General features: G+C 40.9%; 1 protein-coding gene and 20 non-coding genes across 21 annotated transcripts in view; 20 read left to right on the top strand and 1 right to left on the bottom strand.

The window, feature by feature from the left end:
* The window catches only part of ipo11 (importin 11), a 239,648-nt gene extending 231,975 nt beyond the window's left edge, over positions 1-7,673 (bottom strand). Inside the window, exons 1-2 of the mRNA XM_033973089.2 lie at positions 7,588-7,673; positions 2,066-2,215 (exon numbers count right to left, since the gene is read on the bottom strand). Coding sequence (XP_033828980.1) covers positions 2,066-2,203 — 138 coding nt within the window. The 5' untranslated portion in view covers positions 2,204-2,215; positions 7,588-7,673. The remainder of the gene's footprint in view (positions 1-2,065; positions 2,216-7,587) is intronic.
* Positions 7,674-8,593: 920 nt separating this feature from the next.
* Positions 8,594-8,703, top strand: trnal-caa (transfer RNA leucine (anticodon CAA)). The gene is made up of 2 exons: positions 8,594-8,631; positions 8,658-8,703. It is a non-coding gene; the product is annotated as a tRNA-Leu (tRNA).
* A 576-nt stretch (positions 8,704-9,279) lies between these two features.
* Positions 9,280-9,352, top strand: trnak-cuu (transfer RNA lysine (anticodon CUU)). The gene has a single exon. It is a non-coding gene; the product is annotated as a tRNA-Lys (tRNA).
* Positions 9,353-9,823: 471 nt separating this feature from the next.
* Positions 9,824-9,933, top strand: trnal-caa (transfer RNA leucine (anticodon CAA)). Its single transcript has 2 exons — positions 9,824-9,861; positions 9,888-9,933. It is a non-coding gene; the product is annotated as a tRNA-Leu (tRNA).
* A 576-nt stretch (positions 9,934-10,509) lies between these two features.
* On the top strand, positions 10,510-10,582 carry trnak-cuu (transfer RNA lysine (anticodon CUU)). The gene has a single exon. It is a non-coding gene; the product is annotated as a tRNA-Lys (tRNA).
* Positions 10,583-12,593: 2,011 nt separating this feature from the next.
* trnal-caa (transfer RNA leucine (anticodon CAA)) lies at positions 12,594-12,703 on the top strand. Its single transcript has 2 exons — positions 12,594-12,631; positions 12,658-12,703. It is a non-coding gene; the product is annotated as a tRNA-Leu (tRNA).
* A 1,078-nt stretch (positions 12,704-13,781) lies between these two features.
* On the top strand, positions 13,782-13,891 carry trnal-caa (transfer RNA leucine (anticodon CAA)). The gene is made up of 2 exons: positions 13,782-13,819; positions 13,846-13,891. It is a non-coding gene; the product is annotated as a tRNA-Leu (tRNA).
* A 1,078-nt stretch (positions 13,892-14,969) lies between these two features.
* trnal-caa (transfer RNA leucine (anticodon CAA)) lies at positions 14,970-15,079 on the top strand. The gene is made up of 2 exons: positions 14,970-15,007; positions 15,034-15,079. It is a non-coding gene; the product is annotated as a tRNA-Leu (tRNA).
* A 576-nt stretch (positions 15,080-15,655) lies between these two features.
* On the top strand, positions 15,656-15,728 carry trnak-cuu (transfer RNA lysine (anticodon CUU)). The gene has a single exon. It is a non-coding gene; the product is annotated as a tRNA-Lys (tRNA).
* A 471-nt stretch (positions 15,729-16,199) lies between these two features.
* trnal-caa (transfer RNA leucine (anticodon CAA)) lies at positions 16,200-16,309 on the top strand. Its single transcript has 2 exons — positions 16,200-16,237; positions 16,264-16,309. It is a non-coding gene; the product is annotated as a tRNA-Leu (tRNA).
* Positions 16,310-16,885: 576 nt separating this feature from the next.
* trnak-cuu (transfer RNA lysine (anticodon CUU)) lies at positions 16,886-16,958 on the top strand. Its single transcript has one exon. It is a non-coding gene; the product is annotated as a tRNA-Lys (tRNA).
* A 471-nt stretch (positions 16,959-17,429) lies between these two features.
* trnal-caa (transfer RNA leucine (anticodon CAA)) lies at positions 17,430-17,539 on the top strand. The gene is made up of 2 exons: positions 17,430-17,467; positions 17,494-17,539. It is a non-coding gene; the product is annotated as a tRNA-Leu (tRNA).
* Positions 17,540-18,617: 1,078 nt separating this feature from the next.
* On the top strand, positions 18,618-18,727 carry trnal-caa (transfer RNA leucine (anticodon CAA)). Its single transcript has 2 exons — positions 18,618-18,655; positions 18,682-18,727. It is a non-coding gene; the product is annotated as a tRNA-Leu (tRNA).
* Positions 18,728-19,303: 576 nt separating this feature from the next.
* trnak-cuu (transfer RNA lysine (anticodon CUU)) lies at positions 19,304-19,376 on the top strand. The gene has a single exon. It is a non-coding gene; the product is annotated as a tRNA-Lys (tRNA).
* Positions 19,377-19,846: 470 nt separating this feature from the next.
* Positions 19,847-19,956, top strand: trnal-caa (transfer RNA leucine (anticodon CAA)). The gene is made up of 2 exons: positions 19,847-19,884; positions 19,911-19,956. It is a non-coding gene; the product is annotated as a tRNA-Leu (tRNA).
* Positions 19,957-20,532: 576 nt separating this feature from the next.
* Positions 20,533-20,605, top strand: trnak-cuu (transfer RNA lysine (anticodon CUU)). Its single transcript has one exon. It is a non-coding gene; the product is annotated as a tRNA-Lys (tRNA).
* A 2,011-nt stretch (positions 20,606-22,616) lies between these two features.
* Positions 22,617-22,726, top strand: trnal-caa (transfer RNA leucine (anticodon CAA)). The gene is made up of 2 exons: positions 22,617-22,654; positions 22,681-22,726. It is a non-coding gene; the product is annotated as a tRNA-Leu (tRNA).
* A 1,078-nt stretch (positions 22,727-23,804) lies between these two features.
* Positions 23,805-23,914, top strand: trnal-caa (transfer RNA leucine (anticodon CAA)). Its single transcript has 2 exons — positions 23,805-23,842; positions 23,869-23,914. It is a non-coding gene; the product is annotated as a tRNA-Leu (tRNA).
* Positions 23,915-24,490: 576 nt separating this feature from the next.
* trnak-cuu (transfer RNA lysine (anticodon CUU)) lies at positions 24,491-24,563 on the top strand. The gene has a single exon. It is a non-coding gene; the product is annotated as a tRNA-Lys (tRNA).
* Positions 24,564-25,376: 813 nt separating this feature from the next.
* Positions 25,377-25,486, top strand: trnal-caa (transfer RNA leucine (anticodon CAA)). The gene is made up of 2 exons: positions 25,377-25,414; positions 25,441-25,486. It is a non-coding gene; the product is annotated as a tRNA-Leu (tRNA).
* Positions 25,487-26,062: 576 nt separating this feature from the next.
* trnak-cuu (transfer RNA lysine (anticodon CUU)) lies at positions 26,063-26,135 on the top strand. Its single transcript has one exon. It is a non-coding gene; the product is annotated as a tRNA-Lys (tRNA).
* Positions 26,136-26,370: the final 235 nt, after the last annotated feature.

Below are 26,370 nucleotides of genomic sequence, written 5' to 3'. Positions count from 1 at the left end.
TGCACCAGTGTCACTTCCCATTTCATGAAGGATAATAACGCTTTATAATTAACAGAAATTGCACAGACCTCAGCTCAAAGAATATGACTTTGTAAAGAAAAATGTACTTATGTTCTAATGGAAGACAGGGGTGGGATTTAACAAGTTTTCTTCTTCTTCTTCTTCTTCTTAAATAAGAAAAAATATGTGAAATGTGCATTAAATAATTTCTTTTCATCTGAGGTTGCTTTAGCTTTTAGCTTTAAAACTTTTTTTTTCCATAAAAAGATTAATGTGTTTTTACCTGGTCTATGACAAAACAAACTAACCTAAGCAAATGTCATTCCATTGTATTGTAAAGATCAATACAAGGTATATACTGGGACATTAAAGGGATCTGGAAATGGGAAAAGCCAGATGTGACGGAAATGTCAAAGGTTCACAATTGAATTAATGCACAAAAGCTCGAGTATTACTTCAGTGAAAATCAATTCTATAAATGCCCTGCCATTCTGGGTTTCTGCGTCTGAAAGAGGTTTTGGGATTGTGCATACTTATTTTGACATCAAGAGACCGTGTTTTGGCAAGAAAAAACAAGCAGATTTTGATGATACTTTCAAACAGTGCAGTTATTGTTAAAGAGAACACATTACACTATTCTCTGATCTCTGTTCTGATATTGTTTCCTCATCGCAAACTTACCTGGAGTTGTGTTTTGTTTCATTCATACATGTTTAACACACAAACTCTGCACATTTAAGCTGAGTTCTTCTCTCAAACTGAAAACACTCTGTTCCACCTTGTGATGTCATGTGGTAATACAGGAAATGCTCCACGGTGTTTTTAAACTCCATACACCTTCACTAGAATCATTTGGATGATTTCAGCCCTGGAACTGTCAATCTTTACTGAACTAAAGGTAAAAGGTCATTTGAAAACTACCACTTCATGACATCACAAGGTGGAACAGAGCATTTTGAGATTTGGAGATGTAGACAGACTAATAAAGTGTTACTCAAACATGTGTGAATGAAAGAAAACACAACTCCAGGTCTGTTTTTGAGGAGAATTATAACATGGATTAAAGCTCACGAGAGTCCATTTTGTGTAATATAGGACCTTTGAGCTCGAGTGATATTTTCCTTCCAAACTCTAAAATTTTATTTAACATCTGTTTCTGTATTTTATAGAACTGTAAATCAGGCCAAACCAACTCAGGGCCTTTAAAAATGAGGAGTTCTTTAATTACAAACCAGACAGAAGGAAATCGAAGCCACAGTGACTTGGGGGGCTTTGGTTTAGTTAGTTCAGTTTCAGTTGTTAAAGGTGCACTATGTAACTTTTCTGGTGGTGGGTCTGTTACCTGGTAGTCCCCATGGAGATGTTATCGCTTTGCCTTAAAGGTACTATATTATGTAAAATTGACTCTTGTGAGTTTTAAGCAATGTTATGTGTTGTATTTTGTTGCAGCTACAGTTATTTCAGCTGAGGCAGTAACAACATTAAGTACTTAGTTTGTGTTTATAATCAGAGTCGAAGTTCATAATTCAATCTTCTACAGCTCAAATCTCATTATAGTACAGAAAAATAGCAAAAATGTTCCCAATAGTACAAAGAAAAAGTACCATGATAAATATCAATCCCCAAAAAGTATTGTAAATTAAGTCAATATAGTATTTATCAAAGTGAGCCATCACAAATTTTAAAATACTACGACTAAAAATAAATACCAGTATATTTTAAAAAGCAGGAAGTAGGTTGTTGTATGTTTGTGTGTGTGTGTATGTAGGTGTGCACATGTATATGTATGTGTATGTATGTGTATGTGTGCATGCGAGTGTGCATGTATGTAGGTGGCCCTGTGTGTATGTACATGTAGGTGTGCATATATGTGTGCATATGTATGTATAGGTGTTTGTGCATATGTATGTGTGAGTGCGTATGTGTGTGTGAATGTGCATTTGTGTATGTATTTTGTGTATATGTGAATATGTGTTTGTCTATGTATGTGTGTATATGTTAATGTCAGTGTGTGTGTGTGCATCTGTGTGTATGTGTGAAAGCATGTGTGTAATCAGACCCTCACCAGAAGCACAGAATAGAAGCCCGGCTGCGTCTCCCACTGTCGGAGCTGCTCCTCGGCCGGCTTCAGCACCGCCGTGTCCTGACTGGTGGCCTGGGTCAGGGCCTGCAGCACCACAGAGCTGGCACTGTCCATGTCCATGTCTGGGGATATCTGCAGAAAACACACACTTCATACAGACTCACATTTTATATAGACGTTTATACAAAGAGACAAGTTATGCCAGAGTGAAACCAGCTGCAGTTTCAGACACAAAACATTGACTGGGAGCTCAACTACTCTTTTATTAGAGGTGGGTAGTACTCAGTTACATTTACTTGAGTTTTTTTTTTTTTTTTTTTTTAAGAAATTGTTCTTTCCAGAGTACTTTTCTAGCAGAATACCTTTATTGCTACTTAAGTAATATTTTTATTGAAGTAACAGCACTCCTAATTGCGTAAAAGATGCGGCTGCTCTTTTGTAGTTTCCAGAATACTTTTCTGGCAGCATACCTTTACTCAAGTAAGAGTACTGTTATTTCAATACAAATATTACTCAAGTAGGAATAAAAGTTGTGGTTCCTCTTCCCACTTTAAGTCTAAAATGACTTGAGCTTTATGTCACAATATTAAATGATTTAAACATGTGCGTTTCTTGCAGCTCCTTTAGATATGATTTAATTTGGATCATTTTTAAGTCCGTCCTTTGAAAAAAAATTATTTTGTGCATTTAATGTTTTAATCAATTCAGTTCAAATTATCAATCAGATGTTATGTTCCGACAGTTATTCAAGAAGATACTCTTACTTCAGTAGTACTTCTCCCCAAAGACTTTTTACTCTAACTTGAGTAATTTCCTGGAGTACTACTTCGTACTTCTACTTGAGTGATATTATTTTTAAGTAATCTTACTTATACTTAAACACCTTCTAATTGTCTCTAATGAGACAATTATGTGACTTAATGACAGTAGTCTGAAAGCAAATCTGACCCTCTATAAATCACACAGACTGTGAGCTCAACTGCAAATTTACTTTAGTCCGTTTCCCCTTCCAGTCCTTTTTTATTATAAATCAGTGAGGTTTGAAATCACTGACCGTGCTGAGGAGACCTGGAGCTGTGATCTCGAAGCCCAAGGAGCCGTTTCACAGGTGTTTAAAGGTGTTTCCATTTCACACAAACATGAAATGCAGCCTCACATACACAGAACCCAGCCCCACGCTTCAGAAACGGGCTTAAAGGTCTTATATAACACAAAATTTACTCTTGTGAGCTTTAAGTCGTATTATAACGTTGTTTCCTCATAAACATATCTGGAGTTGTGTTTTGTTTCATTCACACATGTTTGAGTAACCCTTTATTATTAGTCTGTCAATATTTCAAAAGCTGAAAATGCTGTTTCACCTCGTGATGTCATGGTAGTTTTCAAGTTAACAGCTCCTTTTGCCTTTAGTTCAGTAGAGAATGACAATTCCAGGGATGAAATCATCCGAGTGATTCTAGTGAAGGTGTATGGAGTTTAAAAACACAGTGGAGCACTTCCTGTATTACTACATGACATCACAAGGTGGAACAGAGTGTTTTCAGTTTGAGAGAAGAACTCAGCCTAAATATATAGGGTTTGTGTGTTAAACATGTGAATAAAACAAAACACAACTTCAGGTCTGTTTGTGATGAGGAAACATTAGAACATCGATCAGAATAGTGTAATATGGGCCCTTTAAAGAGGGGTATTTGACTTCTATGGCGTATTAAAGAGGGGGTATTTTATTTCTATGGGGTATTAACTGAAATACATGACATATTTAGAATTTTTAAAATGCTATATTCACCCAAGACAACATGTCCCTGCTCCCCTTGCTCCCTGCACTAAGTCACTACCCCTTCAGAGTACAATCAGAAAACAATCTGTGGATTCCTACCTACCTACCTATACTCGGTGGTGGAAGAAGTACTCAATTTTGTTAGTTACATTTTGTACAGATACTGGAGCAAAAAAAAAAAACTCAAGTAGATTTTTTTTTCATTTGATGCTTTTACTTTTACTTAAGTAAAAATATTAAAGTGCCAGTTTAAAAAGTATTTTTTGGTCTTATAACGCTTCAAGTATAGTGATTTTCATAAAGATTTGTGCTGAATTTTGTTCAACAGAAACAACTGAATGGATTGTTTTTTCCTAGCTATTTTTATTTGGATATTTTTCTTTGCTCAAATTATTGTCATCACCAACTCACAGCAAACCTGAACCTTCAGTTCAGTCCTACAGCCCAAACGTTGAGTAATGGTGCCATCCAGAGGCCGTCCCCGGTAATGTCTCACTTTGTTATATTCTACACAGCTGAGATGTAGGACAGAGCAGCATTGTCACACAACTGAGATGAATTTGTTTAATAAATAGCAGCTTATAAATAATGTATTCAACAGTTCAACCAGAAGGGTGTGCCGTACTCTGTGAAACGTAATGATACAAAGAATATACAGAATAATAGAACAAGTAATCAACCATGTACAGTTAGAAGATGAAGAGGTTGGTTCACACACCACTAGTAATCATCACCGTATAGATTAACATAAACAAACCCACTTATTCAGTGTGGGGTTTTTTTCTATATTTTTATACATTATACAATGTATAATTTTCTACATTTTATATACATAAGGAAGACATCAAATATATGAAGTATGATCATAGCCTGTATAAAGAAGCAGAGGTAGAAGTGAGTCTGGCGTCACCCATAGCTCCAGTCAAATGAAGTTAGCAGTTATAGGGGCCAATTTGGGGCCGGACTCTATATTTGGAATTCCAACTCTGAGTATCATAGCAGTTAAAGTGCCAGACTGGAACAAAGCTGTGGAAGGTAACGCTGCACCACTGGTTTAGCAGGGAGCGGGCACTTAACAACACTGTCAATCAAACCTGTTGCTAACACTAGCAGGACCAACCTCGGGGATAGAAGGCGCCTGAATTGTCTGTTGTTAATGTTCACATCTTGATTTATGGACAAAAAAGGAAAATAAAAATACCAGGATCATGTACAGCAGGTAAATTTGAACATTTTAAGACCAAAATGACGAGGCTGACAGCAGCAGTTACCGAGAGAGGGGCCACAGTTTTTCAATAAAAAGCAAATTGGAGACAGAGTCAAAGGAGCCCGAAAGTGCAGCCTATGATCACCTCATATTTGGAACGGTTAGCTACGTTCATTTATATATACAGTCTATGAGTCTACATTGAGGATTTGAATTAGACCAGTCATGATAAACTTTGAAGCTCGGTATATCGCTATAGAGAAATCACAATAAACTATAATATTGAAACTACTTAATTACTACTACTACTAATTAAGATTTAAATAATGCAAGATAATCCCAGTGAACCATTTTAAATAGACTGCTTTATTAAAAGACTTGAGCTGCAAAAAATAAACAGAATGTTCCACTAATTGGTCACTGGACCCCTTTTAAACATATATATATTGTTTCATGTAACATATACTGATTGATAAGACGATATAGTGAATATGACAGGTTCAATTTGAATTTAAAAAAAGAAAATGTGTATATTTATTTAACGCCTTTCTATATATTTGATGTCTTCTGTATGTATATAAAATGTAAAAAGTTGTAAAAATAAAGAAAAAAAATAACTTTTGACAGGTATAGCTTACAGCTTAATTAATTCAGAGACACAGAAGAGGCTATATGAATAAATGAGCCAGAAAGTGACAGTGGCTCAGGCAGTTAAGCAGTCGCCTTATAACGAGAAGGTTACCAGAGAGATTATAGATTGTAGTGAGACTATGTCCAAAACTCAAGACACTTCAGTCAACTCATTTATGTGAAGGTAATGTGATTGAACTGAATTATTGGGGAAGGCTGGAGGCACCGCTTGGCCGCTTTAACACCCATATATCTTCAGTCAGTCCCAGGGCAGTGGTGGCTACTAGAGATAGGCATGGCCGATGCTGATACCAATTAGAATCCAGAGAAAACAATGGTTGATAAGATGTGCTGATATTTTTGGGTTGATATACAGGATATTTTGATTACTTCCCACAAATTCTGTTATTTAAATGTACTACAAGCTCACCCAAAGCCTTTTTTTTTTACCTATAAACCTATAAGAGAGTAGTGTAGTTAGGTTTAGTGCAGTTATATGTTTGCACTAAAGGGTTCAAATAAAGCTTTATGTGTATTCTTTAGGCAGCAGGTGGGCCAGAACAAAATCTCAGCCTGTGTTGATAATCAAAACACTAAAAAGTCCAAATACCTACCCTCAGATTACCTCTAGTAGCTACAGTAGTGCCAAGTGTTAAAAGTGAAGGAAAGAATTTCAATGGGAAGGTTGTGATGTCGTATAGCGCAATATTCATAGACTGCGTGACTCTGTGTGTGTGTATGTATGTACGTGTGTGTATATATAAAATAAATGGACATAGCTTACCTGCTTGCTTTCAATTGAAAAACTGTGGCCCCTCCCTGTGTAACTGCTGCTGTCAGGCTCATCATTAAAATGTCTTAAAATGTTCGTATCTACATGATCCTGGCATTTTTCGTTTGCTATTGTGTGGTGCCGAATGCTATGGGTAATGTCACACTCACTTATTCCATTTCTTTATACAGTCTATGGTCAAAACCCACAACAGGAGTGGAGGGATTAGCATTTACCAGAACGAGTGTAACCTTCATCTACTTCCAAATTACTTGTGTGAAGCTTCCAGTTGTAACTAATGCATATAACATCCCAAACACATGGCGTCCCCATTTACCCAGGACAGTCCCAGTTTTGAGCCCTGTGTCTCCTGTCCCAGCAGACTTATCCAAAACCAGTGATTTGTCCCACTTTTATTCAAGAAATGTCCTAGTTGTCTTTATTTTTAACCGGTTCACCACTGTCTTCCCATAATACAGAAAATAACCCTACTCTTGTACCTTACATCTAAGCATGGCCTAAACTGTTCCCATTCTCTTTGTGTCAGACATTGGCATAGTAGAGATGCCAGCAGTGGGACGACATCTTTATTGTGTTATAAACAACTCACTACTGTTGAAAAAGCAGATCACAGCATCACACTGGACTTTTCTATCCAACTCATCTATTTTAACAAGTTTGGGCTGAATTATCCTACGAGTATCTCTGGTTCTGACATCCCCACTAAACAGCTGAAAAGAGATGACTGCTTTTTGCACAAATAACTTTAAGAAATGTTAAAATGGCCTAAATAAACAGTGAACGTATTCTAATATCAATTCGCCAAGGAGCAGTTGACATTATCCGAATGTAACAACTGGAGATAAGCGTCAGTTTTCTCAGTATCTCCACAAACAGAGGAATCTCTTGTACGGTTTATGCACGCATGGCACATAGGTAAAATAACACTGTGGACATGCAGTAGCAGCTCGTCAAACGCGCTAACTTCATGCTAGCTCGTAAGCTAAAATAAATAGCAGAATAGCATGACCCACACAATGCTGGTGCTGGTAAATTGTGTCTATATTGAATAACACTACTATTCCGCCCCAAAAGAGAAGTTAAACCCGACTCACCAGGGAACCGGAGCAGGTAGAAGTTTGTGAAAAGCTCTGCCAATGCTTTGCAATGGGAGATGAAAACACACGCTTGTAGGAATGGCGCGGGCACTACAGCGGGCGCACAGTGATGACGTGTGTCCACTCAAACTCTACTCTATTCAGGTTTCTGTAGGCAAACAATTAATATTTATAAAGAACGGTTTGAAATAGAAATTATGTAACTATAGTTTTGGAAGATATACCTCTGACGAAGAAAAACGTAATTTTGTTGATGAAAGAACATTTGTTTTGCTGTAAATATATGAGTTTACTATTTTTTGTCATTATTTTGTGGCTTCAGGTTTTCTTGTTTTTATTTTATTTTTTTATTTCTTTGTTCATACACGGGTATCCAATGAGAGCACTTGGGCTCTCTTTTTCATGGGGGCCCTATTTAAAATACAATACAAGCAGAAAAACAAACAAGTCCATATAAAACAGATTCAAGTGTGCGTATATCAGTTTCTGAACAGATTACTAAATTGCAATTGCACCACTAACGTATCCAGTTTTGCTTTGTGAGAAATTGATCAACTGATAGCCGTAACAACCACTGGCGACCAAATACATTGGAACATATGTACATCCTTTCATCCTTGATTGGAAGAAAGGGTCATGTCAGACTTAAGGTAAAGCCCTAGCACATTTGAGGCGTGGCTTTAAGTCCCACCCCTGGCAATCTGTTTGACTTTTGTTGTGCTCTGAGCAGATTGCAGGGATGTGGATGGCCTGAAGGGCTGCTTCACCGATGGTTGAATATTGGTTAACTGCAGTGCTTCTCACGATCTTCTTGGATACACTACTATTGCTGCAGCTGTAAAATGATATCTCACATTCAAAGACCCTGCAAATGATGTACCAATTATATGTGCTTGGTGCCAATCCAACAAGTAAGTATGAGTATGGTCATTTGTGCCATCAGAAATAATGGATTAGGGCCTACATACTGACAGTGGATACCAAGACCTCCTCGCAGCAGGTGGTCAGGATGGCCGAGCGGTCTAAGGCGCCAGACTCAAGGTAAACACCTTCCTCGTAACAGGGGCTTCTGGTCTCCACATGGAGGTGTGGGTTCAAATCCCACTCCTGACATTCCTCTTCTGCAGAGAATATGTTTTGTAATGTAGGCCATTTTATACACTGAATTAAAATCACATTAGTGTGACAATAAACTGTGGACTCTTACATCTCCAAAATGAAAGGCTTTGGTGTTCTCGCATGTCGGTAGAGCATGAGACTCTTTCTTTTCTTCTGTCTTTATATTTATTCATACCAGGGAATGAGAGCACTTGGGCTCTCTTTTTCATTGGTGCCCTATTTAAAATACAATACAAGCAGAAAAATAAACAAGCCCATGTAAAACAGTAAAAACAGATTCAAGTGTGCATATATCAGTTTGTTAACAGATTACTAAATTGCAATTGTGCCACTAACGTATCAAGTTTTGCTTTTCCTTGGAGTGTATTCCATTTTGGTGTAGCAAAACAGTTAAAAGCTCTCTCTTCCCATCATAATCTCAGTGTTATGGGTTCGAGCACCAAGTTGGGCGAGAGTCCTTTTGAACTTGATTAATTGATAGCCATAACAGCCACGTACAACCTAATCTCAAAAGTAATCTATAGCAATACGTCTATTGGGATCTGACACCGGTCTTCCCATGATCAGAATGCCCGGCTAGCTCAGTCGGTAGAGCATGAGACTCTTAATCTCAGGGTCGTGGGTTCGAGCCCCACGTTGGGCGATGCAACTTTTGAAATTGATCAACTGATAGCAGCAACAACCACTGGCGACCAAATACATTGCAACACATGTACATCCTTTCATCCTTAATTGGAAGCAAGGGTCATGTCAGACTTAAGGTAAAGCCCTAGCACATTTGAGGCGTGGCTTTAAGTCCCACACCTGGCAATCTGTTTGACTTTTGTTGTGCTCTGAGCAGATTGCAGGGATTTGGATGGCCTGAAGGGCTGCTTCACCGATGGTTGAATATTGGTTAACTGCAGTGCTTCTCACGATCTTCTTGGATACACTACTATTGCTGCAGCTGTAAAATGATATCTCACATTCAAAGACCCTGCAAATGATGTACCAATTATATGTGCTTGGTGCCAATCCAACAAGTAAGTATGAGTATGGTCATTTGTGCCATCAGAAATAATGGATTAGGGCCTACATACTGACAGTGGATACCAAGACCTCCTCGCAGCAGGTGGTCAGGATGGCCGAGCGGTCTAAGGCGCCAGACTCAAGGTAAACACCTTCCTCGTAACAGGGGCTTCTGGTCTCCACATGGAGGCGTGGGTTCAAATCCCACTCCTGACATTCCTCTTCTGCAGAGAGTATGTTTTGTAATGTAGGCCATTTTATACACTGAATTAAAATCACATTAGTGTGACAATAAACTGTGGACTCTTACATCTCCAAAATGAAAGGCTTTGGTGTTCTCGCATGTCGGTAGAGCATGAGACTCTTTCTTTTCTTCTGTCTTTATATTTATTCATACAAGGGAATGAGAGCACTTGGGCTCTCTTTTTCATTGGTGCCCTATTTAAAATACAATACAAGCAGAAAAATAAACAAGCCCATGTAAAACAGTAAAAACAGATTCAAGTGTGCATATATCAGTTTGTTAACAGATTACTAAATTGCAATTGTGCCACTAACGTATCAAGTTTTGCTTTTCCTTGGAGTGTATTCCATTTTGGTGTAGCAAAACAGTTAAAAGCTCTCTCTTCCCATCATAATCTCAGTGTTATGGGTTCGAGCACCAAGTTGGGCGAGAGTCCTTTTGAACTTGATTAATTGATAGCCATAACAGCCACGTACAACCTAATCTCAAAAGTAATCTATAGCAATACGTCTATTGGGATCTGACACCGGTCTTCCCATGATCAGAATGCCCGGCTAGCTCAGTCGGTAGAGCATGAGACTCTTAATCTCAGGGTCGTGGGTTCGAGCCCCACGTTGGGCGATGCAACTTTTGAAATTGATCAACTGATAGCAGCAACAACCACTGGCGACCAAATACCGTAAATTTCGGACTACAGAGCGCACCTTGATATAAGCCGCACCAGCTAAATTTGAAGAGAAAATCAATTTTGTACATATATAAGCCGCACCTGAATGTAAGCCGCAGGTTTTCATATTGTAACATGAGACATTTACACAGAAAGACGGTGCACCGACACGCTTTTTTTTAAACTGTGCCTGAAAATTGGCACCAACACGAGATCAACACGGGATGAACACATCTGCAGGTTTAGAAAATAAAGCTGCACCAACACGGAAAATCTGCTTTTATTTCCTCTGAAAACTTTTGTCGTCTGTTTACATTGACCAAGTTGGATTCATTGATGTCGAGCTTACGTGCAGTGGCTCTATTTCAGGGGTCGGCAACCCGCGGCTCCGGAGCCGTATGCGCCTCTTTCAGCCTTATACTGCGGCTCTGCGTGGCTTGGGAACTAACACAGACACAGCTCACTGTCCTGCGTAAAGAGCCCTGATTTTCAGACGCTGTGCGCACAGGGGTCAGGAGCAACTTTTGCCCGTCCCTAATGACACACTAATAAGCTCGTCCGTAGATGTATCATGAAAATCCTGCTGGAAATCGCCACAGAAATCTATTTGATGTAGTAGCAAGTATATTATCTGCTCTTGTCTCCGCGGTGACGTATCACGTATAACACATCAGACACGACGCACAAAAGTAGAGCCACAAGCGAGTGAAACTGAGCCAAAACAAAAGTCTTTGGAGAGCTTTTTAACAAAGGGGAAAAGGACAACTGAGGAGCCAGAAGAAGAGACTACGACCTCCAAGAAAAAGAAAGATAAATTTAACAGAAATTAAAATCTGGGTTTGTCGCTGCAGGTGACTCACGCACAGTCCGCTCTACGTAACATACGGGAAAAGCAAATAAGGCAATGAAACCTTCAAAACTGCTTTGGCACATGGAGAATAAGCACCTGGGATAAAATGATACGCTACGAGTTTTTTTGTTGTTGTTTTTTTAAAGAAACTGCGGAGCAGAGTAGACATAATCACATAATCAGTGCGATGCATGATGCAGCGGTTTGGTGAGTTGTATTTTTTTATGCACTTAAGTTGTTTTTGCCATATTTATCTGCCACGTGTAGAAGGCTTGTCCGTGAAAGTAAAACCTACATTATTCTGTTACATTATTATTATTATACACAGTGTTATCTTCATTTTAGATGTCAAAAAGTATTTGCGGCTCCCAGTGTTTTATTTTACGTGGAAAGTGGGTCCAAATGGCTCTTTGCGTGTTAAAGGCCGACCCCTGCTCTGTTTCCTTTCTGTTTCTTTATCTTAAAAACGGCATCATATCCATTTCACGATGCGCAAAATGATCGTTCAAAATCAAAACTAGTGAATTCTTCAGAGCAGAATCTTTCCCCACGTCTGTCTCACTTTTACGTTTACAGCTAGAGAGCGCCCCCCCGGGGCCGTTATCCAGTAAAATTCCATATATAAGCCGCACTGCTGTAAAAGCCGCAGGGCTCAAAGCGTGGAAAAAAAGTAGCGGCTTATAATCCGAAATTTACGGTACATTGCAACACATGTACATCCTTTCATCCTTAATTGGAAGCAAGGGTCATGTCAGACTTAAGGTAAAGCCCTAGCACATTTGAGGCGTGGCTTTAAGTCCCACCCCTGGCAATCTGTTTGACTTTTGTTGTGCTCTGAGCAGATTGCAGGGATTTGGATGGCCTGAAGGGCTGCTTCACCGATGGTTGAATATTGGTTAACTGCAGTGCTTCTCACGATCTTCTTGGATACACTACTATTGCTGCAGCTGTAAAATGATATCTCACATTCAAAGACCCTGCAAATGATGTACCAATTATATGTGCTTGGTGCCAATCCAACAAGTAAGTATGAGTATGGTCATTTGTGCCATCAGAAATAATGGATTAGGGCCTACATACTGACAGTGGATAGCAAGACCTCCTCGCAGCAGGTGGTCAGGATGGCCGAGCAGTCTAAGGCGCCAGACTCAAGGTAAACACCTTCCTCGTAACAGGGGCTTCTGGTCTCCACATGGAGGCGTGGGTTCAAATCCCACTCCTGACATTCCTCTTCTGCAGAGAATATGTTTTGTAATGTAGGCCATTTTATACACTGAATTAAAATCACATTAGTGTGACAATAAACTGTGGACTCTTACATCTCCAAAATGAAAGGCTTTGGTGTTCTCGCATGTCGGTAGAGCATGAGACTCTTTCTTTTCTTCTGTCTTTATATTTATTCATACCAGGGAATGAGAGCACTTGGGCTCTCTTTTTCATTGGTGCCCTATTTAAAATACAATACAAGCAGAAAAATAAACAAGCCCATGTAAAACAGTAAAAACAGATTAAAGTGTGCATATATCAGTTTGTTAACAGATTACTAAATTGCAATTGTGCCACTAACGTATCAAGTTTTGCTTTTCCTTGGAGTGTATTCCATTTTGGTGTAGCAAAACAGTTAAAAGCTCTCTCTTCCCATCATAATCTCAGTGTTATGGGTTCGAGCACCAAGTTGGGCGAGAGTCCTTTTGAACTTGATTAATTGATAGCCATAACAGCCACGTACAACCTAATCTCAAAAGTAATCTATAGCAATACGTCTATTGGGATCTGACACAAGCATGAGACTCTTAATCTCAGGGTCGTGGGTTCGAGCCCCACGTTGGGCGATGCAACTTTTGAAATTGATCAACTGATAGCAGCAACAACCACTGGCGACCAAATACATTGCAACACATGTACATCCTTTCATCCTTAATTGGAAGCAAGGGTCATGTCAGACTTAAGGTAAAGCCCTAGCACATTTGAGGCGTGGCTTTAAGTCCCACACCTGGCAATCTGTTTGACTTTTGTTGTGCTCTGAGCAGATTGCAGGGATTTGGATGGCCTGAAGGGCTGCTTCACCGATGGTTGAATATTGGTTAACTGCAGTGCTTCTCACGATCTTCTTGGATACACTACTATTGCTGCAGCTGTAAAATGATATCTCACATTCAAAGACCCTGCAAATGATGTACCAATTATATGTGCTTGGTGCCAATCCAACAAGTAAGTATGAGTATGGTCATTTGTGCCATCAGAAATAATGGATTAGGGCCTACATACTGACAGTGGATACCAAGACCTCCTCGCAGCAGGTGGTCAGGATGGCCGAGCAGTCTAAGGCGCCAGACTCAAGGTAAACACCTTCCTCGTAACAGGGGCTTCTGGTCTCCACATGGAGGCGTGGGTTCAAATCCCACTCCTGACATTCCTCTTCTGCAGAGAATATGTTTTGTAATGTAGGCCATTTTATACACTGAATTAAAATCACATTAGTGTGACAATAAACTGTGGACTCTTACATCTCCAAAATGAAAGGCTTTGGTGTTCTCGCATGTCGGTAGAGCATGAGACTCTTTCTTTTCTTCTGTCTTTATATTTATTCATACCAGGGAATGAGAGCACTTGGGCTCTCTTTTTCATTGGTGCCCTATTTAAAATACAATACAAGCAGAAAAATAAACAAGCCCATGTAAAACAGTAAAAACAGATTCAAGTGTGCATATATCAGTTTGTTAACAGATTACTAAATTGCAATTGTGCCACTAACGTATCAAGTTTTGCTTTTCCTTGGAGTGTATTCCATTTTGGTGTAGCAAAACAGTTAAAAGCTCTCTCTTCCCATCATAATCTCAGTGTTATGGGTTCGAGCACCAAGTTGGGCGAGAGTCCTTTTGAACTTGATTAATTGATAGCCATAACAGCCACGTACAACCTAATCTCAAAAGTAATCTATAGCAAAACGTCTATTGGGATCTGACCCGAGCATGAGACTCTTAATCTCAGGGTCGTGGGTTCGAGCCCCACGTTGGGCGATGCAACTTTTGAAATTGATCAACTGATAGCAGCAACAACCACTGGCGACCAAATACATTGCAACACATGTACATCCTTTCATCCTTAATTGGAAGCAAGGGTCATGTCAGACTTAAGGTAAAGCCCTAGCACATTTGAGGCGTGGCTTGAAGTCCCACCATTGGCAATCTGTTTGACTTTTGTTGTGCTCTGAGCAGATTGCAGGGATTTGGATGGCCTGAAGGGCTGCTTCACCGATGGTTGAATATTGGTTAACTGCAGTGCTTCTCACGATCTTCTTGGATACACTACTATTGCTGCAGCTGTAAAATGATATCTCACATTCAAAGACCCTGCAAATGATGTACCAATTATATGTGCTTGGTGCCAATCCAACAAGTAAGTATGAGTATGGTCATTTGTGCCATCAGAAATAATGGATTAGGGCCTACATACTGACAGTGGATACCAAGACCTCCTCACAGCAGGTGGTCAGGATGGCCGAGCGGTCTAAGGCGCCAGACTCAAGGTAAACACCTTCCTCGTAACAGGGGCTTCTGGTCTCCACATGGAGGCGTGGGTTCAAATCCCACTCCTGACATTCCTCTTCTGCAGAGAATATGTTTTGTAATGTAGGCCATTTTATACACTGAATTAAAATCACATTAGTGTGACAATAAACTGTGGACTCTTACATCTCCAAAATGAAAGGCTTTGGTGTTCTCGCATGTCGGTAGAGCATGAGACTCTTTCTTTTCTTCTGTCTTTATATTTATTCATACCAGGGAATGAGAGCACTTGGGCTCTCTTTTTCATTGGTGCCCTATTTAAAATACAATACAAGCAGAAAAATAAACAAGCCCATGTAAAACAGTAAAAACAGATTCAAGTGTGCATATATCAGTTTGTTAACAGATTACTAAATTGCAATTGTGCCACTAACGTATCAAGTTTTGCTTTTCCTTGGAGTGTATTCCATTTTGGTGTAGCAAAACAGTTAAAAGCTCTCTCTTCCCATCATAATCTCAGTGTTATGGGTTCGAGCACCAAGTTGGGCGAGAGTCCTTTTGAACTTGATTAATTGATAGCCATAACAGCCACGTACAACCTAATCTCGAAAGTAATCTATAGCAATACGTCTATTGGGATCTGACACCGGTCTTCCCATGATCAGAATGCCCGGCTAGCTCAGTCGGTAGAGCATGAGACTCTTAATCTCAGGGTCGTGGGTTCGAGCCCCACGTTGGGCGATGCAACTTTTGAAATTGATCAACTGATAGCAGCAACAACCACTGGCGACCAAATACATTGCAACACATGTACATCCTTTCATCCTTAATTGGAAGCAAGGGTCATGTCAGACTTAAGGTAAAGCCCTAGCACATTTGAGGCGTGGCTTGAAGTCCCACCATTGGCAATCTGTTTGACTTTTGTTGTGCTCTGAGCAGATTGCAGGGATTTGGATGGCCTGAAGGGCTGCTTCACCGATGGTTGAATATTGGTTAACTGCAGTGCTTCTCACGATCTTCTTGGATACACTACTATTGCTGCAGCTGTAAAATGATATCTCACATTCAAAGACCCTGCAAATGATGTACCAATTATATGTGCTTGGTGCCAATCCAACAAGTAAGTATGAGTATGGTCATTTGTGCCATCAGAAATAATGGATTAGGGCCTACATACTGACAGTGGATACCAAGACCTCCTCACAGCAGGTGGTCAGGATGGCCGAGCGGTCTAAGGCGCCAGACTCAAGGTAAACACCTTCCTCGTAACAGGGGCTTCTGGTCTCCACATGGAGGCGTGGGTTCAAATCCCACTCCTGACATTCCTCTTCTGCAGAGAATATGTTTTGTAATGTAGGCCATTTTATACACTGAATTAAAATCACATTAGTGTGACAATAAACTGTGGACTCTTACATCTCCAAAATGAAAGGCTTTGGTGTTCTCGCATGTCGGTAGAGCATGAGACTCTTTCTTTTCTTCTGTCTTTATATTTATTCATACCAGGGAATGAGAGCACTTGGGCTCTCTTTTTCATTGGTGCCCTATTTAAAATACAATACAAGCAGAAAAATAAACAAGCCCATGTAAAACAGTAAAAACAGATTCAAGTGTGCATATATCAGTTTGTTAACAGATTACTAAATTGCAATTGTGCCACTAACGTATCAAGTTTTGCTTTTCCTTGGAGTGTATTCCATTTTGGTGTAGCAAAACAGTTAAAAGCTCTCTCTTCCCATCATAATCTCAGTGTTATGGGTTCGAGCACCAAGTTGGGCGAGAGTCCTTTTGAACTTGATTAATTGATAGCCATAACAGCCACGTACAACCTAATCTCGAAAGTAATCTATAGCAATACGTCTATTGGGATCTGACACCGGTCTTCCCATGATCAGAATGCCCGGCTAGCTCAGTCGGTAGAGCATGAGACTCTTAATCTCAGGGTCGTGGGTTCGAGCCCCACGTTGGGCGATGCAACTTTTGAAATTGATCAACTGATAGCAGCAACAACCACTGGCGACCAAATACATTGCAACACATGTACATCCTTTCATCCTTAATTGGAAGCAAGGGTCATGTCAGACTTAAGGTAAAGCCCTAGCACATTTGAGGCGTGGCTTTAAGTCCCACACCTGGCAATCTGTTTGACTTTTGTTGTGCTCTGAGCAGATTGCAGGGATTTGGATGGCCTGAAGGGCTGCTTCACCGATGGTTGAATATTGGTTAACTGCAGTGCTTCTCACGATCTTCTTGGATACACTACTATTGCTGCAGCTGTAAAATGATATCTCACATTCAAAGACCCTGCAAATGATGTACCAATTATATGTGCTTGGTGCCAATCCAACAAGTAAGTATGAGTATGGTCATTTGTGCCATCAGAAATAATGGATTAGGGCCTACATACTGACAGTGGATACCAAGACCTCCTCGCAGCAGGTGGTCAGGATGGCCGAGCGGTCTAAGGCGCCAGACTCAAGGTAAACACCTTCCTCGTAACAGGGGCTTCTGGTCTCCACATGGAGGCGTGGGTTCAAATCCCACTCCTGACATTCCTCTTCTGCAGAGAATATGTTTTGTAATGTAGGCCATTTTATACACTGAATTAAAATCACATTAGTGTGACAATAAACTGTGGACTCTTACATCTCCAAAATGAAAGGCTTTGGTGTTCTCGCATGTCGGTAGAGCATGAGACTCTTTCTTTTCTTCTGTCTTTATATTTATTCATACAAGGGAATGAGAGCACTTGGGCTCTCTTTTTCATTGGTGCCCTATTTAAAATACAATACAAGCAGAAAAATAAACAAGCCCATGTAAAACAGTAAAAACAGATTCAAGTGTGCATATATCAGTTTGTTAACAGATTACTAAATTGCAATTGTGCCACTAACGTATCAAGTTTTGCTTTTCCTTGGAGTGTATTCCATTTTGGTGTAGCAAAACAGTTAAAAGCTCTCTCTTCCCATCATAATCTCAGTGTTATGGGTTCGAGCACCAAGTTGGGCGAGAGTCCTTTTGAACTTGATTAATTGATAGCCATAACAGCCACGTACAACCTAATCTCAAAAGTAATCTATAGCAAAACGTCTATTGGGATCTGACACGAGCATGAGACTCTTAATCTCAGGGTCGTGGGTTCGAGCCCCACGTTGGGCGATGCAACTTTTGAAATTGATCAACTGATAGCAGCAACAACCACTGGCGACCAAATACATTGCAACACATGTACATCCTTTCATCCTTAATTGGAAGCAAGGGTCATGTCAGACTTAAGGTAAAGCCCTAGCACATTTGAGGCGTGGCTTTAAGTCCCACCCCTGGCAATCTGTTTGACTTTTGTTGTGCTCTGAGCAGATTGCAGGGATTTGGATGGCCTGAAGGGCTGCTTCACCGATGGTTGAATATTGGTTAACTGCAGTGCTTCTCACGATCTTCTTGGATACACTACTATTGCTGCAGCTGTAAAATGATATCTCACATTCAAAGACCCTGCAAATGATGTACCAATTATATGTGCTTGGTGCCAATCCAACAAGTAAGTATGAGTATGGTCATTTGTGCCATCAGAAATAATGGATTAGGGCCTACATACTGACAGTGGATACCAAGACCTCCTCGCAGCAGGTGGTCAGGATGGCCGAGTGGTCTAAGGCGCCAGACTCAAGGTAAACACCTTCCTCGTAACAGGGGCTTCTGGTCTCCACATGGAGGCGTGGGTTCAAATCCCACTCCTGACATTCCTCTTCTGCAGAGAATATGTTTTGTAATGTAGGCCATTTTATACACTGAATTAAAATCACATTAGTGTGACAATAAACTGTGGACTCTTACATCTCCAAAATGAAAGGCTTTGGTGTTCTCGCATGTCGGTAGAGCATGAGACTCTTTCTTTTCTTCTGTCTTTATATTTATTCATACCAGGGAATGAGAGCACTTGGGCTCTCTTTTTCATTGGTGCCCTATTTAAAATACAATACAAGCAGAAAAATAAACAAGCCCATGTAAAACAGTAAAAACAGATTCAAGTGTGCATATATCAGTTTGTTAACAGATTACTAAATTGCAATTGTGCCACTAACGTATCAAGTTTTGCTTTTCTTTGGAGTGTATTCCATTTTGGTGTAGCAAAACAGTTAAAAGCTCTCTCTTCCCATCATAATCTCAGTGTTATGGGTTCGAGCACCAAGTTGGGCGAGAGTCCTTTTGAACTTGATTAATTGATAGCCATAACAGCCACGTACAACCTAATCTCAAAAGTAATCTATAGCAATACGTCTATTGGGATCTGACACCGGTCTTCCCATGATCAGAATGCCCGGCTAGCTCAGTCGGTAGAGCATGAGACTCTTAATCTCAGGGTCGTGGGTTCGAGCCCCACGTTGGGCGATGCAACTTTTGAAATTGATCAACTGATAGCAGCAACAACCACTGGCGACCAAATACATTGCAACACATGTACATCCTTTCATCCTTAATTGGAAGCAAGGGTCATGTCAGACTTAAGGTAAAGCCCTAGCACATTTGAGGCGTGGCTTTAAGTCCCACACCTGGCAATCTGTTTGACTTTTGTTGTGCTCTGAGCAGATTGCAGGGATTTGGATGGCCTGAAGGGCTGCTTCACCGATGGTTGAATATTGGTTAACTGCAGTGCTTCTCACGATCTTCTTGGATACACTACTATTGCTGCAGCTGTAAAATGATATCTCACATTCAAAGACCCTGCAAATGATGTACCAATTATATGTGCTTGGTGCCAATCCAACAAGTAAGTATGAGTATGTCATTTGTGCCATCAGAAATAATGGATTAGGGCCTACATACTGACAGTGGATACCAAGACCTCCTCGCAGCAGGTGGTCAGGATGGCCGAGCGGTCTAAGGCGCCAGACTCAAGGTAAACACCTTCCTCGTAACAGGGGCTTCTGGTCTCCACATGGAGGTGTGGGTTCAAATCCCACTCCTGACATTCCTCTTCTGCAGAGAATATGTTTTGTAATGTAGGCCATTTTATACACTGAATTAAAATCACATTAGTGTGACAATAAACTGTGGACTCTTACATCTCCAAAATGAAAGGCTTTGGTGTTCTCGCATGTCGGTAGAGCATGAGACTCTTTCTTTTCTTCTGTCTTTATATTTATTCATACCAGGGAATGAGAGCACTTGGGCTCTCTTTTTCATTGGTGCCCTATTTAAAATACAATACAAGCAGAAAAATAAACAAGCCCATGTAAAACAGTAAAAACAGATTCAAGTGTGCATATATCAGTTTGTTAACAGATTACTAAATTGCAATTGTGCCACTAACGTATCAAGTTTTGCTTTTCCTTGGAGTGTATTCCATTTTGGTGTAGCAAAACAGTTAAAAGCTCTCTCTTCCCATCATAATCTCAGTGTTATGGGTTCGAGCACCAAGTTGGGCGAGAGTCCTTTTGAACTTGATTAATTGATAGCCATAACAGCCACGTACAACCTAATCTCAAAAGTAATCTATAGCAATACGTCTATTGGGATCTGACACCGGTCTTCCCATGATCAGAATGCCCGGCTAGCTCAGTCGGTAGAGCATGAGACTCTTAATCTCAGGGTCGTGGGTTCGAGCCCCACGTTGGGCGATGCAACTTTTGAAATTGATCAACTGATAGCAGCAACAACCACTGGCGACCAAATACCGTAAATTTCGGACTACAGAGCGCACCTTGATATAAGCCGCACCAGCTAAATTTGAAGAGAAAATCAATTTTGTACATATATAAGCCGCACCTGAATGTAAGCCGCCGGTTTTCATATTGTAACATGAGACATTTACACAGAAAGACGGTGCACCGACACGCTTTTTTTTAAACTGTGCCTGAAAATTGGCACCAACACGAGATCAACACGGGATGAACACATCTGCAGGTTTAGAAAATAAAGCTGCACCAACACGGAAAATCTGCTTTTATTTCCTCTGAAAACTTTTGTCGTCTGTTTACATTGACCAAGTTGGATTCATTGATGTCGAGCTTACGTGCAGTGGCTCTATTTCAGGGGTCGGCAACCCGCGGCTCCGGAGCCGTATGCGCCTCTTTCAGCCTTATACTGCGGCTCTGCGTGGCTTGGGAACTAACACAGACACAGCTCACTGTCCTGCGTAAAGAGCCCTGATTTTCAGACGCTGTGCGCACAGGGGTCAGGAGCAACTTTTGCCCGTCCCTAATGACACACTAATAAGCTCGTCCGTAGATGTATCATGAAAATCCTGCTGGAAATCGCCACAGAAATCTATTTGATGTAGTAGCAAGTATATTATCTGCTCTTGTCTCCGCGGTGACGTATCACGTATAACACATCAGACACGACGCACAAAAGTAGAGCCACAAGCGAGTGAAACTGAGCCAAAACAAAAGTCTTTGGAGAGCTTTTTAACAAAGGGGAAAAGGACAACTGAGGAGCCAGAAGAAGAGACTACGACCTCCAAGAAAAAGAAAGATAAATTTAACAGAAATTAAAATCTGGGTTTGTCGCTGCAGGTGACTCACGCACAGTCCGCTCTACGTAACATACGGGAAAAGCAAATAAGGCAATGAAACCTTCAAAACTGCTTTGGCACATGGAGAATAAGCACCTGGGATAAAATGATACGCTACGAGTTTTTTTGTTGTTGTTTTTTTAAAGAAACTGCGGAGCAGAGTAGACATAATCACATAATCAGTGCGATGCATGATGCAGCGGTTTGGTGAGTTGTATTTTTTTATGCACTTAAGTTGTTTTTGCCATATTTATCTGCCACGTGTAGAAGGCTTGTCCGTGAAAGTAAAACCTACATTATTCTGTTACATTATTATTATTATACACAGTGTTATCTTCATTTTAGATGTCAAAAAGTATTTGCGGCTCCCAGTGTTTTATTTTACGTGGAAAGTGGGTCCAAATGGCTCTTTGCGTGTTAAAGGCCGACCCCTGCTCTGTTTCCTTTCTGTTTCTTTATCTTAAAAACGGCATCATATCCATTTCACGATGCGCAAAATGATCGTTCAAAATCAAAACTAGTGAATTCTTCAGAGCAGAATCTTTCCCCACGTCTGTCTCACTTTTACGTTTACAGCTAGAGAGCGCCCCCCCGGGGCCGTTATCCAGTAAAATTCCATATATAAGCCGCACTGCTGTAAAAGCCGCAGGGCTCAAAGCGTGGAAAAAAAGTAGCGGCTTATAATCCGAAATTTACGGTACATTGCAACACATGTACATCCTTTCATCCTTAATTGGAAGCAAGGGTCATGTCAGACTTAAGGTAAAGCCCTAGCACATTTGAGGCGTGGCTTTAAGTCCCACCCCTGGCAATCTGTTTGACTTTTGTTGTGCTCTGAGCAGATTGCAGGGATTTGGATGGCCTGAAGGGCTGCTTCACCGATGGTTGAATATTGGTTAACTGCAGTGCTTCTCACGATCTTCTTGGATACACTACTATTGCTGCAGCTGTAAAATGATATCTCACATTCAAAGACCCTGCAAATGATGTACCAATTATATGTGCTTGGTGCCAATCCAACAAGTAAGTATGAGTATGGTCATTTGTGCCATCAGAAATAATGGATTAGGGCCTACATACTGACAGTGGATAGCAAGACCTCCTCGCAGCAGGTGGTCAGGATGGCCGAGCAGTCTAAGGCGCCAGACTCAAGGTAAACACCTTCCTCGTAACAGGGGCTTCTGGTCTCCACATGGAGGCGTGGGTTCAAATCCCACTCCTGACATTCCTCTTCTGCAGAGAATATGTTTTGTAATGTAGGCCATTTTATACACTGAATTAAAATCACATTAGTGTGACAATAAACTGTGGACTCTTACATCTCCAAAATGAAAGGCTTTGGTGTTCTCGCATGTCGGTAGAGCATGAGACTCTTTCTTTTCTTCTGTCTTTATATTTATTCATACCAGGGAATGAGAGCACTTGGGCTCTCTTTTTCATTGGTGCCCTATTTAAAATACAATACAAGCAGAAAAATAAACAAGCCCATGTAAAACAGTAAAAACAGATTCAAGTGTGCATATATCAGTTTGTTAACAGATTACTAAATTGCAATTGTGCCACTAACGTATCAAGTTTTGCTTTTCCTTGGAGTGTATTCCATTTTGGTGTAGCAAAACAGTTAAAAGCTCTCTCTTCCCATCATAATCTCAGTGTTATGGGTTCGAGCACCAAGTTGGGCGAGAGTCCTTTTGAACTTGATTAATTGATAGCCATAACAGCCACGTACAACCTAATCTCAAAAGTAATCTATAGCAAAACGTCTATTGGGATCTGACACGAGCATGAGACTCTTAATCTCAGGGTCGTGGGTTCGAGCCCCACGTTGGGCGATGCAACTTTTGAAATTGATCAACTGATAGCAGCAACAACCACTGGCGACCAAATACATTGCAACACATGTACATCCTTTCATCCTTAATTGGAAGCAAGGGTCATGTCAGACTTAAGGTAAAGCCCTAGCACATTTGAGGCGTGGCTTGAAGTCCCACCATTGGCAATCTGTTTGACTTTTGTTGTGCTCTGAGCAGATTGCAGGGATTTGGATGGCCTGAAGGGCTGCTTCACCGATAGTTGAATATTGGTTAACTGCAGTGCTTCTCACGATCTTCTTGGATACACTACTATTGCTGCAGCTGTAAAATGATATCTCACATTCAAAGACCCTGCAAATGATGTACCAATTATATGTGCTTGGTGCCAATCCAACAAGTAAGTATGAGTATGGTCATTTGTGCCATCAGAAATAATGGATTAGGGCCTACATACTGACAGTGGATACCAAGACCTCCTCACAGCAGGTGGTCAGGATGGCCGAGCGGTCTAAGGCGCCAGACTCAAGGTAAACACCTTCCTCGTAACAGGGGCTTCTGGTCTCCACATGGAGGCGTGGGTTCAAATCCCACTCCTGACATTCCTCTTCTGCAGAGAATATGTTTTGTAATGTAGGCCATTTTATACACTGAATTAAAATCACATTAGTGTGACAATAAACTGTGGACTCTTACATCTCCAAAATGAAAGGCTTTGGTGTTCTCGCATGTCGGTAGAGCATGAGACTCTTTCTTTTCTTCTGTCTTTATATTTATTCATACCAGGGAATGAGAGCACTTGGGCTCTCTTTTTCATTGGTGCCCTATTTAAAATACAATACAAGCAGAAAAATAAACAAGCCCATGTAAAACAGTAAAAACAGATTCAAGTGTGCATATATCAGTTTGTTAACAGATTACTAAATTGCAATTGTGCCACTAACGTATCAAGTTTTGCTTTTCCTTGGAGTGTATTCCATTTTGGTGTAGCAAAACAGTTAAAAGCTCTCTCTTCCCATCATAATCTCAGTGTTATGGGTTCGAGCACCAAGTTGGGCGAGAGTCCTTTTGAACTTGATTAATTGATAGCCATAACAGCCACGTACAACCTAATCTCAAAAGTAATCTATAGCAATACGTCTATTGGGATCTGACACCGGTCTTACCATGATCAGAATGCCCGGCTAGCTCAGTCGGTAGAGCATGAGACTCTTAATCTCAGGGTCGTGGGTTCGAGCCCCACGTTGGGCGATGCAACTTTTGAAATTGATCAACTGATAGCAGCAACAACCACTGGTGACCAAATACATTGCAACACATGTACATCCTTTCATCCTTAATTGGAAGCAAGGGTCATGTCAGACTTAAGGTAAAGCCCTAGCACATTTGAGGCGTGGCTTTAAGCCCCACCCCTGGCAATCTGTTTGACTTTTGTTGTGCTCTGAGCAGATTGCAGGGATTTGGATGGCCTGAAGGGCTGCTTCACCGATGGTTGAATATTGGTTAACTGCAGTGCTTCTCACGATCTTCTTGGATACACTACTATTGCTGCAGCTGTAAAATGATATCTCACATTCAAAGACCCTGCAAATGATGTACCAATTATATGTGCTTGGTGCCAATCCAACAAGTAAGTATGAGTATGGTCATTTGTGCCATCAGAAATAATGGATTAGGGCCTACATACTGACAGTGGATACCAAGACCTCCTCGCAGCAGGTGGTCAGGATGGCCGAGCGGTCTAAGGCGCCAGACTCAAGGTAAACACCTTCCTCGTAACAGGGGCTTCAGATTGCAGGGATGTGGATGGCCTGAAGGGCTGCTTCACCGATGGTTGAATATTGGTTAACTGCAGTGCTTCTCACGATCTTCTTGGATACACTACTATTGCTGCAGCTGTAAAATGATATCTCACATTCAAAGACCCTGCAAATGATGTACCAATTATATGTGCTTGGTGCCAATCCAACAAGTAAGTATGAGTATGGTCATTTGTGCCATCAGAAATAATGGATTAGGGCCTACATACTGACAGTGGATACCAAGACCTCCTCGCAGCAGGTGGTCAGGATGGCCGAGCGGTCTAAGGCGCCAGACTCAAGGTAAACACCTTCCTCGTAACAGGGGCTTCTGGTCTCCACATGGAGGCGTGGGTTCAAATCCCACTCCTGACATTCCTCTTCTGCAGAGAATATGTTTTGTAATGTAGGCCATTTTATACACTGAATTAAAATCACATTAGTGTGACAATAAACTGTGGACTCTTACATCTCCAAAATGAAAGGCTTTGGTGTTCTCGCATGTCGGTAGAGCATGAGACTCTTTCTTTTCTTCTGTCTTTATATTTATTCATACCAGGGAATGAGAGCACTTGGGCTCTCTTTTTCATTGGTGCCCTATTTAAAATACAATACAAGCAGAAAAATAAACAAGCCCATGTAAAACAGTAAAAACAGATTCAAGTGTGCATATATCAGTTTGTTAACAGATTACTAAATTGCAATTGTGCCACTAACGTATCAAGTTTTGCTTTTCCTTGGAGTGTATTCCATTTTGGTGTAGCAAAACAGTTAAAAGCTCTCTCTTCCCATCATAATCTCAGTGTTATGGGTTCGAGCACCAAGTTGGGCGAGAGTCCTTTTGAACTTGATTAATTGATAGCCATAACAGCCACGTACAACCTAATCTCAAAAGTAATCTATAGCAATACGTCTATTGGGATCTGACACCGGTCTTCCCATGATCAGAATGCCCGGCTAGCTCAGTCGGTAGAGCATGAGACTCTTAATCTCAGGGTCGTGGGTTCGAGCCCCACGTTGGGCGATGCAACTTTTGAAATTGATCAACTGATAGCAGCAACAACCACTGGCGACCAAATACATTGCAACACATGTACATCCTTTCATCCTTAATTGGAAGCAAGGGTCATGTCAGACTTAAGGTAAAGCCCTAGCACATTTGAGGCGTGGCTTTTAGTCCCACCCCTGGCAATCTGTTTGACTTTTGTTGTGCTCTGAGCAGATTGCAGGGATTTGGATGGCCTGAAGGGCTGCTTCAC

The sequence above is a fragment of the Periophthalmus magnuspinnatus genome, chromosome 9, assembly GCF_009829125.3.
Source record: "Periophthalmus magnuspinnatus isolate fPerMag1 chromosome 9, fPerMag1.2.pri, whole genome shotgun sequence".
NCBI classification, from domain to species: domain Eukaryota; kingdom Metazoa; phylum Chordata; class Actinopteri; order Gobiiformes; family Gobiidae; genus Periophthalmus; species Periophthalmus magnuspinnatus.
This window is presented reverse-complemented; position numbering and strand designations above follow the sequence as displayed.